The sequence below is a fragment of the Phalangium opilio genome, unplaced genomic scaffold, assembly GCF_054372755.1.
Source record: "Phalangium opilio isolate 3A_F unplaced genomic scaffold, DU_Popi_V2 ptg000369l_1, whole genome shotgun sequence".
Taxonomy (NCBI): Eukaryota; Metazoa; Arthropoda; class Arachnida; order Opiliones; family Phalangiidae; genus Phalangium; species Phalangium opilio.
Window position 1 is genome coordinate 1098280 of NW_028324232.1, and position 15022 is coordinate 1113301.

At 37.0% G+C, this 15022-nt stretch overlaps 4 protein-coding genes across 8 annotated transcripts; 2 read left to right on the forward strand and 2 right to left on the reverse strand.

Annotated features, from left to right (window-relative positions):
* Nucleotides 1–28: 28 nt before the first annotated feature.
* Nucleotides 29–7926, reverse strand: LOC149597232 (bifunctional arginine demethylase and lysyl-hydroxylase JMJD6-B-like; the record flags this gene model as incomplete). Its single annotated transcript, XM_089861108.1, has 7 exons — nt 29–1257; nt 3522–3710; nt 3788–3935; nt 4079–4275; nt 4647–4796; nt 4868–5082; nt 7839–7926. Coding segments are annotated over 7 exons (1035 nt in total), but the record flags the coding sequence as incomplete, so codon positions are not given.
* LOC149597233 (uncharacterized) lies at nt 234–1343 on the forward strand. Of its 3 annotated transcripts, none has more exons than XR_016379279.1 (3): nt 234–476; nt 547–1018; nt 1077–1343. XR_016379279.1 is itself a non-coding variant. In XM_089861145.1 (2 exons), exons 1-2 carry the CDS (start codon nt 234–236, stop codon nt 870–872), a joined length of 330 nt encoding a protein of 109 aa, XP_089717271.1. In that variant the 3' UTR covers nt 873–1343. The 3 variants fall into 3 exon arrangements, 1 of the variants encoding a protein (XP_089717271.1); XR_016379278.1 differs by having other exon boundaries at nt 786–1018; XM_089861145.1 differs by having other exon boundaries at nt 786–1343.
* On the reverse strand, nt 5138–14826 carry LOC149597234 (uncharacterized). 2 transcript variants are annotated; one of them, XM_089861139.1, is made up of 3 exons: nt 14608–14826; nt 14021–14235; nt 5138–8857 (listed from the first exon to the last, which is right to left on the reverse strand). In XM_089861139.1, the coding sequence occupies exons 1-3, from the start codon at nt 14707–14709 to the stop codon at nt 8626–8628; spliced, it is 549 nt and encodes a 182-aa protein (XP_089717265.1). In that variant the 5' UTR covers nt 14710–14826; the 3' UTR covers nt 5138–8625. The 2 variants fall into 2 exon arrangements, with proteins under 2 accessions (XP_089717265.1, XP_089717266.1); XM_089861140.1 differs by lacking the exon at nt 5138–8857 and adding an exon at nt 11826–12287.
* Nucleotides 8749–11055, forward strand: LOC149597235 (carboxy-terminal kinesin 2-like). 2 transcript variants are annotated; one of them, XM_089861143.1, is made up of 5 exons: nt 8749–8925; nt 9203–9227; nt 9302–9596; nt 9652–9893; nt 9974–11055. In XM_089861143.1, the coding sequence occupies exons 4-5, from the start codon at nt 9822–9824 to the stop codon at nt 10295–10297; spliced, it is 396 nt and encodes a 131-aa protein (XP_089717269.1). In that variant the 5' UTR covers nt 8749–8925; nt 9203–9227; nt 9302–9596; nt 9652–9821; the 3' UTR covers nt 10298–11055. The 2 variants fall into 2 exon arrangements, with proteins under 2 accessions (XP_089717269.1, XP_089717268.1); XM_089861142.1 differs by lacking the exon at nt 8749–8925 and having other exon boundaries at nt 9006–9596.
* Nucleotides 14827–15022: the final 196 nt, after the last annotated feature.

Genomic DNA, 15022 nt, shown 5'->3' on the forward strand with positions numbered 1-15022 from the left:
ATCGAGTAACCATAATGTTTTGCGTAATTAAAGGGGAGTTGGCCCTCAACTTAACGCTGCTACGGACACATCGACAATCATAGTTAAAAGTTCCGAAACTTTAATTGTGGATTCGGAAGCGGCGGCGTCAACAACCAAGTCAACGCGAACCAACGTGAACAACGGAGTTCATTGTTGACCGAATTTTCACACATGACTGTACACAAAAAAAATGTCTTTGAAGAGGTGAAGAAATGCGTAGAAATTCTTTTCGAAGGCTTCAACGTACGCGTTTTCGCGTACGGGCAAACGGGTACGGGAAAAAGACCTACACGGTGGGAGGTAAACGATTTGGTTGGCGACTACCAAAGCCCGGAATTAGGGGTCATATCCAGGAGCGTCCAAGAAAGAACGGATTCAACTGGATCGTACTTGTTAAGTCGTGCGTCCAATTTTTTCTACCATTTCTTCTTGGAGAAGAAATAACAAGATTGAAGGTATGTAATTAAATAGAAGAAGAAAATATGTTTGAAGAAGTGCAGCAACGCGTAGAAATTCTTTTTGAAGGCTTCAACGTACGCGTTTTCGCGTATGGGCAAGCTGGGTCAGGAAAGACCTACACCGTGGAAGGTCCGTCCCCCACCGTAAACGATTTGGTTAGCGACTACCAAAACCCGGATATAGGAGTCATCCCCAGGAGCGTGCTACACGTTTTCAAACTTGTCCGAGAAATGGCCCTAATCTAATTTCTCTTAAACCTCACGCCTTTAGTCATCGAGTAACGATAATATTTCGCGTAATTGCAGGGCGAAATACGCGTCGTTTGTCGGGTTGAGAAAACGCCAATCCATCAAAATAAAGAGTTCAAAAACGAAAAATTCCTTGGGCGGTAGATCAAAGGTGTTGATGATCACCACTTTGAATCCGGATGCCGAAAATGCATCAGAAACTATTAACTCCCTTCGATTCAGACAAAAAATAAAAGGAACGGGCGTGCCTTTGATCAAAATAAAGAGTTCAAAAACCGTTTGCACAAAAAGTAACTCGGGGTATTTTTTTGTTACTCGTTTGATTCGTTAATAATTTCTTTCCATTAGGCGGAGCATATTCCCTACCGCAGTAGCGTATTAACGCGCTTATTTAAGAATTCCTTGGGCGGAAATTCAAAAACGCTTCTCATTATAAATGTGTCGCCTGATGAAGAAAACGTCGACGGAACGATAAACTCGTTTAGTTTTGCGCAAAAAGTAAATAAATGCAAAATTTAGAAACGCATTTCTGAAAACAAAAAAAAAAAAAAAAAATTTTTCAACTGACAATGTTAAAAAATGAAAAATAAATTTTCACAAAATTTAAAAACCTTTTGACGGATTTTAAAAGAATCTTAAAAAAAAATAACGTTCAATTACTCGGAGATATCTAATGAAACCCTAATAAGGGTTCATACAATTTTTGGAAAACAAATTTCCCTGAGTTTACCAGGTTTATCCAGTGCATGGAATATCCTATGGAGGCAATGTTGACGAAGGGGGGGGGGGTGCGAATAGGACTATGACATACTCAAAGGACATCGTCGTATCTCTAGTAGAACCAGAGTTACGAGGCTCCAAAGTTTATTGTAAAAAATCAAAAGTAACCTAATAACAATAAGTGAGACACTAACATAAGTTGACGAAGATATTGAAGTAGACTCAAGTTTAAAGTACCCTTGTATGGGGAGCAAAAATCAGACTATAACATTTTCAAAGGAGATCCCCGTATCTCTAATAGAACCAGAGTTACGAGCCTCCAAAGTACAGTGTAATGTTAATCCTATGGAGGGTATGTTCACGAACATTTGGCTTAATTACTCGGCCCCTGTTTGACGCAAATTTCCCTGATTTCCCTGAATTGTACTAGAAATTCGTAATTTCCCTGAGGTTAGTGTCAACTATTTATTTCCCTGATTTTTCCAGGTTTGTATGAACCCTGTTAAAAGCCTCGATTTTAACCGTTGCCTACGTTAATCAAGGCCTGTGCGCGGTGGTTTCGAAGGGCAGGGCTCCCACCAAAATCTTAAAAAAAAATAGGGAAATAGGGGATTTTTTAGGCTAGAAATAGGGTGAAATAGGCTCCGAATTTTTTAAACTAGTGACCAAATAGGAACCAAAATGGGATCTTTATTTGAACTTATATTTTCACCAATCTATCCCTGTTTTCACAAAATGACAAAGTCAGATATTTTTAAAAATATTTTATCATAAAACTGACTTAGTTTTTGTTTATTACATTACTACGTTTTATCTATCAGAATTCTATCACACTTAACAATCAGTCTTTTTTCGTTTTTCAATGAAATAGGAAATATAAATGTGTAAATTGGACTTTGGGTTGAATATTATAAGCTGATGGCACATTAAACTAGGAATATGGTGATTTAGGGACCAAATCACAATTCTATGGTGGTTTAGGGACCTCAAAAAAAAGTAGGGGGTTTTAGGTATTTTAGGGACATGGTGGGAGCCCTGCACATTGAAGAAACATCGAGGGGTCCGACAATTGCGCGACGAAATTCCGTATGCTGTTCGCGAAATCATTCGCACAAAATCACGAAATCTTTGTCAAAATCGCGAAATCAAATCTTTTGGGGAAATCGCGAAATCATTGGCAAAATCACGAAATCTTTGCCACAATCGCGAAATCATTGGCAAAATCACGAAATCTTTGCCACAATCGCGAAATCATTGGCAAAATCACGAAATCTTTGCCACAATCGCGAAATCATTGGCAAAATCACGAAATCTTTGCCACAATCGCGAAATCATTGGCAAAATCACGAAATCATTGGCAAAATCACGAAATCTTTGCCACAATCGCGAAATCATTGGCAAAATCACGAAATCTTTGCCACAATCGCGAAATCATTGGCAAAATCACGAAATCTTTGCCACAATCGCGAAATCATTGGCAAAATCACGAAATCTTTGCCACAATCGCGAAATCATTAGCAAAATCACGAAACCTTTGCCACAATCGCGAAATCATTGGCAAAATCACGAAATCTTTGCCACAATCGCGAAATCATTGGCAAAATCACGAAATCTTTGCCACAATCGCGAAATCATTGGCAAAATCACGAAACCTTTGCCACAACCGCGAAATCATTGGCAAAATCACGAAATCATTGGCAAAATCACGAAACCTTTGCCACAATCGCGAAATCATTGGCAAAATCACGAAATCTTTGCCACAATCGCGAAATCATTGGCAAAATCACGAAATCTTTGCCACAATCGCGAAATCATTGGCAAAATCACGAAATCTTTGTTACGATCGCGAAATAAAAGAAATACCGAAATCTTTGGCAAAATAACGAAATCCCGAAATCTTTGGCCAAATCAAAGAAGACATCACAAAATCTTTGGGAAAATCGCGAAATCAAAGAAGAAATCCCGAAATCTTTGGCACAATCGCGAAATCAAAGAATAAATCACGAAATCCAGCATGCTTTTTTGGGAATGTCGGACCCCTAGCTTGAGTAACCATTTAAAACCATGACTCACCTTTAAACTTTGGTACCATTTAATTGATAATTTTGGCCTTCCACGTTTCGTTTTGTGCCAAACTATTGGAAAATTAGTTAGGCTGCAGAAATTTTGCGTTACAGCGATTGTGTTATCCATATTAATAACAACGTGCCACCATCCACCGGGAACGAAGACCGTTTCTCCCGGTTTTTGAAGAATTTCCAACTGAAATTGTTACTTAAAACTGTTAACTTATTTCTCAACATTTTCGACGTGATTAAATATTTCAAGGTCGACTTTACGGGTTTGCAATCCGCGGGCCACGAAGGTTCTTGAGTACGAGGATAAATATGAGTGAACCACGTGATTGCTTCATCACATTGCTTTCCTCCTTCGTTCGGGTGAACTTTAATAAGTTCCCGAGAAGTATGCGTAGGAAACAGGCACCATCTGAAGGATAACAATCATTGGTAAACTGACTGTCCTAAGGACTAACGTGAAACCATGGGTCAGTTGTCGACAGGTAAACAACGGTACGCCCGACCAAGGATAGCTTAGGATGATAGAATATCATGGCCATTCAAAGTACGAACCTTTTATGTCCTTTGAGTAATGTATTCCAAGCACTGGTACCCAAAGGATCAATATGAATTCCGGTTCCAGATCGGGCCGAACCCATCACGAACCATTTATAAGGCGGTCGCTTCTCTTCTCCGGCGTACTTGAAAAGATCATCTCGAAAATAAATTGGAACTTCGTAATCTTCCAGTAATTTCTTTTTTCGCGGATGCTGCCATAAAACAAATTAATTTTTTAAGGTTTTAATAGGCCTGTACGAGTACCCGATACCCGAAAATTACCCGGTCGGGTAGCGGGTACTCGCACTTTCTTTCCAACTGGAACTAAAACTTCAACTGATCAAAGCCATGAGCATAGAGATACTTGCTACCCGAAAATCACCCGACTACTGGTAGTTCTGATTGGCCTAATTATTCGAGTACCCCATGCCCGACAATTACCCGGTCGCGTACTGATTAGTCGCACTATCTTCCCTCTCCCAATTGTAACTAAAACTTCAACTGATCAAAGCCATGAGCATAGAGATTCTTGGCCTAATTATTCACTGCCAGCCTAGTTTATAAACCAAAGATTTCGACCTACCTCTCCGATACTATCAAAAATGTACAATGGACTATCATCTTTATTATGTTCCATATAGTAAACAAAATATTTCATTTTCAATTTCACACTATATCCTTCGTTATCCTCTCCGCATTTAAATTTTTGGTTTCGGTATTTCCTAGCTAACCTCTGAAACGTTTCAAAGTGACTTTACGTTACCATACCATTTTGGGATTCGGCAGCCATAATCTTTTAATTACTTGTAAGGACCACTTGTAATTGGCTTTCCAATTATCAGTCATACCCGTTATGACAACGGGTCTATAAAGTTTCTCGTATTGTTCAACAAATTTGTCCGTCGGTACTTCTTTCACGTCAATTCTTTCAACATCGTCTCGTAGATTAGAAAGATCCAAATCGAACTTATCAGCGTATCCCAATTTGGTCCATCCATCTTCGTCTCTTTCATTTAATTCTACATATTATAATTAATATAATTAAGATTAATTAAAAATTAAAATTCCGATAGATTAAAGATCATATATTTAATTTGTATATAGAACAATTTTTTGTACATGTTTTACAATGCGTAATTATAATTATAATTTTGGTTTTTCTTATAGAACTTTCCATAATTAAAAAAAAACTATTTTTATCTAAAGGAAAAGTAATTAAACCCTTTAATTATTTTAATCACCTTTTTATGAACAATTAATTAACCCTTTTAACATTCTATTTATTTCATTTAAATTTATATATAAAAATTGAGAAATTATCATTTTTTCGTTTTGTTTGAGCCCGTAATTAAAACAATTTAATTGCAAAATAATTAAATTCATCGCTACTATAAGAGGAATATGATTAAAAAATATACTATACTTTTAATTGGTCACTCGAGTGTCAAATTAAATCAAAACGAACTAATTAATTCATTATAAATAGGTAATTTGAGGGAGAGAGTTCTATAAACCCATCACAGTAAATTTAAGGAATAATTATTGTATGAACAAACCCATAAACATTTTAATAACTGAAACTGAAACTAAAACTAAAAAAAAATAATCAAGATTTAATTGAAATCTTACGATTAATTAATTTAATCGGGGTTAATTAATCTAATCTATCTTTTTTCGTTTGGTAAATTAATAATAAATTTTGTAGCTAGAAGATACTTCGATACCTATTGAAACTAAAACTAAAAAAAAATAATCAAGATTTAATTGAAAAAATCTTACGATTAATTAATTAATTTAATCGGGGTTAATTAATCTAATCTATCTTTTTTCGTTTGGTAAATTAATTAATTTTGTAGCTAGAAGATACTTCGAAACCTATTATAATAATGGCAGGGCTCCCACCAAAATCTTAAAAAAAAATAGGGAAATAGGGGATTTTTTAGGCTAGAAATACAGGGCTCCCACCAAAATCTTAAAAAAAAATAGGGAAATAGGGGATTTTTTAGGCTAGAAATAGGGTGAAATAGGCTCCGAATTTTTTAAACTAGTGACCAAATAGGAACCAAAATGGGATCTTTATTTGAACTTATATTTTCACCAATCTATCCCTGTTTTCACAAAATGACAAAGTCAGATATTTTTAAAAATATTTTATCATAAAACTGACTTAGTTTTTGTTTATTACATTACTACGTTTTATCTATCAGAATTCTATCACACTTAACAATCAGTCTTTTTTCGTTTTTCAATGAAATAGGAAATATAAATGTGTAAATTGGACTTTGGGTTGAATATTATAAGCTGATGGCACATTAAACTAGGAATATGGTGATTTAGGGACCAAATCACAATTCTATGGTGGTTTAGGGACCTCAAAAAAAAGTAGGGGGTTTTAGGTATTTTAGGGACATGGTGGGAGCCCTGGAAGGGGGACTTTTAAGAAACGAGACTTCTTTTTTTCTCCCTATTTTAGCGCGAGATTTCATTGATAGCTGGACCGAAACGCGCTCGAAAATGAGTATTTTAAAATTCCAAGCGTGAGAAAATGAACATTTCAAGTTATTTAGGTCCAGCTAATAGCGCCTCAGGTGAGAGAATTTCGCAACTTAAATTGCCAAAATAAAAATAAAAATCGGCGCCGCGCACAGGCCTTGATTAACGTGGGCAACGTTTTAACTCATCAATAAAATATTCATAAAGTTTCGGTTTCTATTATTTAAAAGTGGCTTCTTCACCGAGTTACTTTAAAAGTTAATAAGAAAGTTATCTATCTTCAAAAGACGCGGGGGGGGGAAGGAGTAAAAATGGCTGTATCTGTGTCCAGGGACACGGGGACAGACTCTTTGCAACAGCGTTGCCAGATAAATACCAAACTATCGTACCAAAGCCAAAAAATTATCGATTTTCAACCAAAATTATCGTACGCTCTGAGCGCCTCAAAAATAGCGGTAAAACCAATGCGGTTGTACTGATTCACCTTGTATTTACACCAAAATCAGTACAAGGGTACGGAGGGAGATAGATAAATAACGTCTCCAAGCGTTTCTCACATCCAGCCTTTGGCCTTAAGTGTATTATATATATGGGATGAACATGTATAACTCTCTCCTATTTCGCCTTTTTCTAAACCTAGCGAGATTTTTGTGCCCAGATTAGTACAATTTCCCGCTAAATTCGAAATTATAGTACATTATCGTACGCCTAAGCCGAATTATCGAATTAGTACAGCGTCAAAATTATAGTACGCTTCGAAAAAACTCTTAAAATTATCGAATTGTACTATAATTATAGTACGTCTGGCAACGCTGCTTTGCAACTTAACATACGGTTCTACTAACCTATTTGCATTTTATGAATATTTAAATATGTTTAAAAAAGCTTCAAAAGCTACTATTAAACTCGGTTAGAATATCCCTAACCAAGAAGTGATGTCTAGTTTATTAGGGAGAAGGTTTAAATTCGCCACATTAACGTAGGTCCGGAGTTAATCCCCGCCTTTAAATTACAACCAGCATCTCATTGGTTCTTGAAAGCTCACGTCAGCGCGACGCGAATGACGAAAATTACTTATTTTCCGACTGAGGAAAGGCGAGCTAACCCGGCCTTCTTTTACGTCCCCCCTTGTATTTTGAAAGGGGGGACTGGGACTATGGCGCGCGAATACTTATGCATCTTAAACCTTCTCCCTAATAAACTAGATATCGCTTCTTGCCCTAACTATTTCAGATACGTTCAAATAAATTTATCTAGCATCTTTGGTTAATTTCTCACTCACCACACGTGGTTTCCAGAAGAGGTTCCGTTAAGCTCGATATAAGCCATCCTGGGCTTCCATTTGACCCCCAGCAGATCCAAAACAAAGTTCAAAGGTCGTCTCTGGTAGTTGCGGCGGCGCTTCGTGTGAATCGTGTCCAGGGGTGTACGGGCGTACACTCCTCGGATCCCCCAGCCGGTTCAGGGGTTCAGTGGTTCACTTCAGTCGGTGCCCGGTGGTATGATACCCCATATAGCGGTAACTCCATTGAAGCGAAGCGGATTGCGGCGGTAGAAAGTCCCGTCACTGGTTTAAAATTAGCTCAACCGTAATTTCGCGACTACTTGACAATTAAACTTTCCCTAATTACGATAAATATCCAATTAATTGTCCATAAATTCGAGGCGAATACCGTGGAAGAGCGGCGCCATTTTCATTATAACGCCACGTGGCGTTACAAGTTACAACGCGCATGCGTGAGTCACGACGAGACCACGTTTTCTGTCTTTGACCCGGTAAAAATTCTTTCAAGTTCATTAAACTTCAAACGAAACGTCTGGTTTAGAAGATTAGTCAAGAACCAACTTCTCATAATTACGATTAATATCGAATTAACGCGATGTGACAATGTCACTGAGATTAAGTGCTCGACGACTCGCCTCGACTGAGGAGTGAGGACGCCGGCGGGCCGCAGCGCCGCTATTCGGAAACTCGCTCACGCCATAGAGACTATAAACCGGGAAAAATCTCTTTGTTTTGCATGGAGTGACTTTATAGGAGTGATAATTGTAGATGCCTTAGAAGAGCATTAGTATAAAGTCCAATTTCTTGTAATATTACTCCATGGTGACAAAAAACCAGGAGACTCGCCTCCCCCCCTTTCTTTATCATTTTCAAACCCATAAAAATCGAGTGCCGCCGTGCAATTAAAGTCAGTACTGTTAGTGTCAGTCTCGACGTCCAGTGACTCCAGTCTTCGAAATGGAGAACCCCATGTCCGGCGCGCTCCGTCCGGACTGTCCCACGTGGAATTTGCTTTTCTAAAAGTTGTAAATTCGAGATATCTTCAATTGAACGAGTTTTCTAATCACAAGAATATGAGCCGAAGGTATGAATATTTTTATTTTTAATTCTCCAATGGGATAAAGTTAACGGAATAGGCTTATTTTAATTTTAGAATCCCCTTTTGTTACAAGAGGTTGGGCTGTTAGTTAAGGCAAGAAGTTATATAGAGAGATACTGATATAACTTCTTGGTTAAGGTATACGTGTTTTTACTTAATGTGTAACATTTAATATTGATATTCGTTTGCGAAAATAACGCGTTTTAAATTAATTAGGTCTTTAATTTTAATATTAATGTAGTTTATTACTGTTGTTTTATAGTTAAATCATTCGAGACAATCGAGAGGTACGTCAATGTTACTTATTTACTTAAATAACCTCTGCGCGAACTGGTCCACATATATCGCATTAATTTCTTAGAATGTTCATCCTTGATTGAAGCCGGGTGTCGACTCTTTTCATTTTTTTTTATATATATCCCCCCACGGGCCCCACCCCATTTAAAAACCGTTCTTGATGGGTGCAGCGAACCAGATGGGGTGGGGACAATAAATATTAAGAAGGCAGCGAAGAAAGCAGCAAACCGTAGGGCTTATTTAAAACGAGTTGCTGCTAAGAAAGCAACCGCTGCCGATGACGCCGAGGACGACGCGTTTGTCGCTAAAGACGATGTTGTCCTCGGTGTCATTGTCACAAACAACAGGGAGGATATAATGTGAGTAAGCAACTAGAAGATATAGAGAGGAGCGTTATCTAACTTTCCACCGTAGGTGATGAAAATGATCAGTAGGCGAAAAATTAAAAAGAGGACTCTACACGGCCAGGCAACAAATACAGGAACTGGGACTTATCAACGCGAAGCGGAAAACCAGGAACAGTGAAGATGTAGTAAATCTAAGAAAGCAACTAGCAATTTTAGAGGGCTGTTTTCACGCTTTGCATGGGAGGTGATGACAACCAGACGGCCAAAGAAAACATTCAGAAAGTGGAACGGCAGACTTTTGATCTAAAAGTAATTAAACTAATCATCTAATTTCTTTAAGCCGCCCGCCTCTAGTCATCGAGTAACGATAATGTTTCACGTAATTGCAGGGCGAGATACGAGTTATCGCCAGGATTCGGCCGTCTTCGAAATCCCAATGCGTGGAAGTTATAAATTCAAAAACATTGGTCATTTCCAACGCGGCTGGAAAATCAAAATCTAGCCCAAGAAATAAGATCTCGAAATATAATCTTGACCATGTATTGCAACCCGAATGTTGTCAAGAAAATGTGTTCGAAGAGGTTAAAGATTTAATTGAATCAACGCTGAAAGGGTTTAAAGCTTGCATCTTTGCATACGGCCAAACCGGCTCTGGCAAAACCTATACTATGGAAGGTCCACCTGACGCAGTTGATGAGGAATTAGGTCATTGAGTAACCGTAATGTTTCGCGTAATTGCAGGGGGTTCTGTCGAGTTCGCCCTCAACTTAAAGCGAAGCTCGGGTCCAGCGCATCCCCTACAAGGCGGCTTTCCTTACAAAGTCCAGTTTTGGCTTGGCGAAGGTATTTGTGGGCAGGGTTTTATAAGTGCGTGTATAAATCCCGCCCACTAGCCTTTGCAGGAGGAAAGTCTCCTTGTAGGGGAACCACAGGAGCCGCGCTACGCTTTAAAAGGAACGGACGTGACTTCCATCAAAATAAAGAGTTCAAAAACGATGGTGATTTCAAACGCAGCGGGGCCGTCTTCTGCAAGAGCATGCCTGCCGAAGCAGCAACAGGACCTTCGAGTTCGCACTAGACCATGTGTTTGAGCCAGATTGCACGCGAGAAAATGTCTTTGAGGTTCAGGAGGGTCTCAAAGCAAAGCGCGGGTCCAGCGGATCAGTTACAAGGCAACTGGTGTTCGTAAGGAAAGCCGCGTTGTAGGGGACCCGCGCTTTGCGTTAAATCCCTACTCAATGGTTGGAACGCGTGCGTCTTTGCTTACGGAGGTCGTGTTGCGTGTTTTTGCAGAATTTCGGTCGACGTCACGTCCGTTCCTAATAAAGACGGCCGAACTCGGCAGGGGCAACAACAACACCTCTTAATTTTAATATTTTTTTTGTATTTTATTTTACTTATTTGAATATTTGTGTATTTTATTTTATTATTGATGTAACCCCATTTGTTATATAAAGTATTCTATGAAAAATCAAGCGTTCCATAATTTTATCATAGAATGTAATTAAGTCGCTCAATAAAACTTTTCAGTTTCATTTTATCCCTTTCTTTATTTATTTAAAATCGACAATTTCAAATTTGCTTTCATTATTATAAGAAAATTAATTGGTATTGGAGCTCCATCTATCTATAACTATCTTGTTTCGAAAATCAAATTAAATTTTCAATTAAGCTATAAATTAATAACGAATTACCTTAAATTAACACTATAAAGATAATACTAGCCCTTTAAAACTTAGAGATAATACTAGCCCTTTAAAACTTAGAGATAATACTAGCCCTTTAAAACTTAGAGATAATACTAGCCCTTTAAAACTTAGAGATAATACTAGCCCTTTAAAACTTAGAGATAATACTAGCCCTTTAAAACTTAGAGATAATACTAGCCCTTTAAACTTAGAGATAATACTAGCCCTTTAAAACTTAGAGATAATACTAGCCCTTTAAAACTTAGAGATAATACTAGCCCTTTAAAACTTAGAGATAATACTAGCCCTTTAAAACTTAGAGATAATACTAGCCCTTTAAAACTTAGAGATAATACTAGCCCTTTAAACTTAGAGATAATACTAGCCCTTTAAAACTTAGAGATAATACTAGCCCTTTAAAACTTAGAGATAATACTAGCCCTTTAAAACTTAGAGATAATACTAGCCCTTTAAAACTTAGAGATAATACTAGCCCTTTAAAACTTAGAGATAATACTAGCCCTTTAAACTTAGAGATAATACTAGCCAGGGTTGCCACGGAATTTCCAGAACCAAATTCCCTGACTTTTCCAGGTTTTCCCTGACCTTTTCTGCGATTTTCCCTGACCTTTTTAGGCCGAAAGCGTTAATGTTTACAGCGCGTTTTAAGTGCTTATAATTAAATAAACTCTCTACAGTAATTTTTCCTATGTATTTGTTGCACCAAAATGATTAAGAAACATTTTAACTATAAATAACAGTCTAAGAGATTTTTTTAAAGGCGTTTACTTTACAAAAACAATTCTAGACATTTTTAAGGATTACTCTAGAGTTTTCTGTGTTAAGAGAGGATGAGGAGAAACTTTCATCCCCAGAAATTTAACCCACTAAAATCAAATTCCCTGACTTTTCCCTGACTTTGCCGAAACTTTTAAAATTCCCTGACCTTTTCGGCCCATTTTTAAATTCCCTGACTTTTCCAGGTTTTCCAGGATTTCCAGGTACTGTGGCAACCCTGCTAGCCCTTTAAACATAGAAATAATACTAGCCCTTTAAACTTACGATAATACTAGCCCTTTAAATATAGAGATAATACTAGCCCTTTAAACATAGAAATAATAAAAGCCCTTTAAACATAGAGATAATACTAGCCCTTTAAACTTAGAGATAATACTAGCCCTTTAAAATAAACCGCATAGAAATTCTTAGAAAGGAACTTGTCCATCAAAATTGACACGGAACTTTTTTAGAACTATCCTATACCCCTATATCCACAGTGCAAAATGAAATACCTAGCAACTAAAATACTTTCCAAGAACCTACAGAGAAATGTCTCGCTTATTTAAATTAGACCCCAAGCAACAAGACCTTGAGTCACTATCCTGATACCTGGCCCAAGAAACTTCTAGAAGAGTTTTTTTAAACCCTTAAACTGACCAATACGTATTGGATCCCAGATTTAAAATAGTTTTGCCTATTCCTTGATAACACGAATCCGCCCGGCTACGTCACACTTTTGTAAATTAGCCTAGCTAAAAAGAATATCGTCAATAAAAATGCCTTTTATTAAATTAATGCCTATTATTAAATATATGGTCCACTATTCGCCAAACCAAAGTCAATCAAGAAAGGTCATTGCCCCAGAGATCCTCGCGAGAAACTAGAAGTTATATATACAAAGCCCCTCCTGTGACCTGTCCCACCCTCAGTCGATACCTGAACTCAACTGTCTTAACGAAACCCTGTCGACTCATCCTTAAGAAATCCTTAGACGTACGGAGGAGTAAATTTTAAATTGAAACTTTTATTTTATTCATTTTGATACCTTTATTTTTAATCAATTTGAATCTTTAAATTTACACTTTACGCCTCCCTTTACGCTCTTCTTTAATGTATTTTAAACTAATTTATCCGCCTTAATTATTTAAGTTGAAAAAGCAAACAAAACGTTTTATAAAATTAGCGATAAATTAATGAACTAAAGTGATTACGCAACAATAAAAGGTATTTAGATTGAGACAGTTGCTTTGCGCAAAAACATTCGCAACATGGAAGTGTTAAAAAGGACGCCATGAAGGGCATGCAAGGTCATTTCCTAAAATACCAGCTGGGTTCATACAACTTTTGGAAAACAGGTTTCCCTGAGATTTCCAGGTTTTTTCCGTATATGGAGTATCCTATGGAACGAATGTTAACGAAGGAGGGGGGGGGCAAATATGACTATAACATACTCAAGGGACATCCCCGTATCTCTACTATAACCACAGTTATGAGCCTCCAAAGTTGGGTGTAATGTTAATCCTATGGAAGAGGTGTGTTTATGAACATTTTGCTTAATTACTCGGCCCTAGGCTGTTTGACGCAAATTTCCCTGATTTTTCCAGGTTTTCCAGGTTTGTATGAACCCTGAATACTTCGTCATGCCCCCCCCCCTTCCCCAATGGACTCTTCAACAATGTCGGTGTTGGTTGGCTTGAAATGCTCAATTCAACTGTCCAATTTCACCAATCATTCTTTTCCTGCACTAACGGATGTTGGTGATGTGACGTAACCACGCCCCCTCCTCCCCCTTTCTCTATATCTTCCCAGTGACGTCACACGATGGTCAATTTGTCATAAATATCATCATTGTTATATAAATATTTTCAAGCATTAATTATATTATCTAATTATTCTTTTAAGTGTGGGGAAACACGCGAGGCTTAATTACGTTAATCTTAATGGATTTAATAAAAGTTATTGACTTACTCGGTTAATGATGAACTGTGTTTGTTATCCAATTCCGTGATTAAAAGTTTTGGTTGTGATCTGATGAAATGTTTTTGCATTTTTCCATGATAATATTTGATACAAAGACCAGGTTGGGCTTGGATTTCTTTGGCGTCCACTGACATTTCAGATGACAGCGGGGAATCAGATGAAAAATGATTTCCGTCACTATCTTGGAGTAGTTCTTGAAAGGCCTAATAAATATATGAATAGGAACGTTTCTGTCGTTTAATTTTCGTAATATTTTGGCAAATACTTAATTAGGTAGCTAATTATTATGATTAAATTAAGTATTTATGTAGTTTTAAATCACTTAGAAATAATAGCCTATTGAAAATAGTGGTATTACTATTTCAGTTTGAGACTTTGTTTACATATATTTTCGATTAAAAGTTAATAAATATTTATTTAATGGTTCAAATTAAGATAAATAATAAGTTTTTAAGTCGTAATAACATTTATTACGACTCAAAACAAGATTTTGAAAGCGAAACTTCAATTTCCACGTGTTAATGTTATTGTTATGGTCTGGTTGCCGGTTATTAAGGAAAAAGGCCAAGGCTTACCTTAATAAATGTTTGTACTTCCATAGCTTCCTCTTTTTCGACGATTTCTTCCGGATCTTCGAACTTATCGAAAGTTTTACGTTTAGCGCTACCTTTAGACATATTAATTATCCTTGATTAAACCCTGATTAAGTTAAATACGTGATTTATAGGCCGTGGGAAACGTTCAGTTTCGACCAAGAAAGTTTGAAACTAAAATACCATCACAACAAGATTGAAATAAAGTTGCGAACTTGCGAATGTTCAGTTTTAGAACTAGGAGGATTGATACTATTTACAACTGGAAGAGAAAGTGCGGTACGAATTATTATATATTAAAATTAGGTTTTCTTAAATGATTGAATAAACATAATTGATATTAATTATTTTATTCGTCAGTAACTTACCTCATTTTTAGTTAAGTATTTTTAAGAGA

Bases quoted from the DNA above. Each gene is read 5' to 3' on its own strand.
- LOC149597235 (XM_089861143.1), top strand. From the start codon at position 9,822: ATGGGAGGTGATGACAACCAGACGGCCAAAGAAAACATTCAGAAAGTG. The intron at 9,894-9,973 runs GTAATTAAACTA...ACGTAATTGCAG, and splicing joins GGCAGACTTTTGATCTAAAA to GGCGAGATACGAGTTATCGC.
- LOC149597234 (XM_089861139.1), bottom strand. From the start codon at position 14,709: ATGTCTAAAGGTAGCGCTAAACGTAAAACTTTCGATAAGTTCGAAGAT. The intron at 14,236-14,607 runs GTAAGCCTTGGC...TATATTTATTAG, and splicing joins AAGTACAAACATTTATTAAG to GCCTTTCAAGAACTACTCCA. The intron at 8,858-14,020 runs GTAAGTCAATAA...TACAACTTTTAG, and splicing joins CACAGTTCATCATTAACCGA to AAAAGCAAATTCCACGTGGG.
- LOC149597233 (XM_089861145.1), top strand. From the start codon at position 234: ATGCGTAGAAATTCTTTTCGAAGGCTTCAACGTACGCGTTTTCGCGTA. The intron at 477-785 runs GTATGTAATTAA...GCGTAATTGCAG, and splicing joins AAGAAATAACAAGATTGAAG to GGCGAAATACGCGTCGTTTG.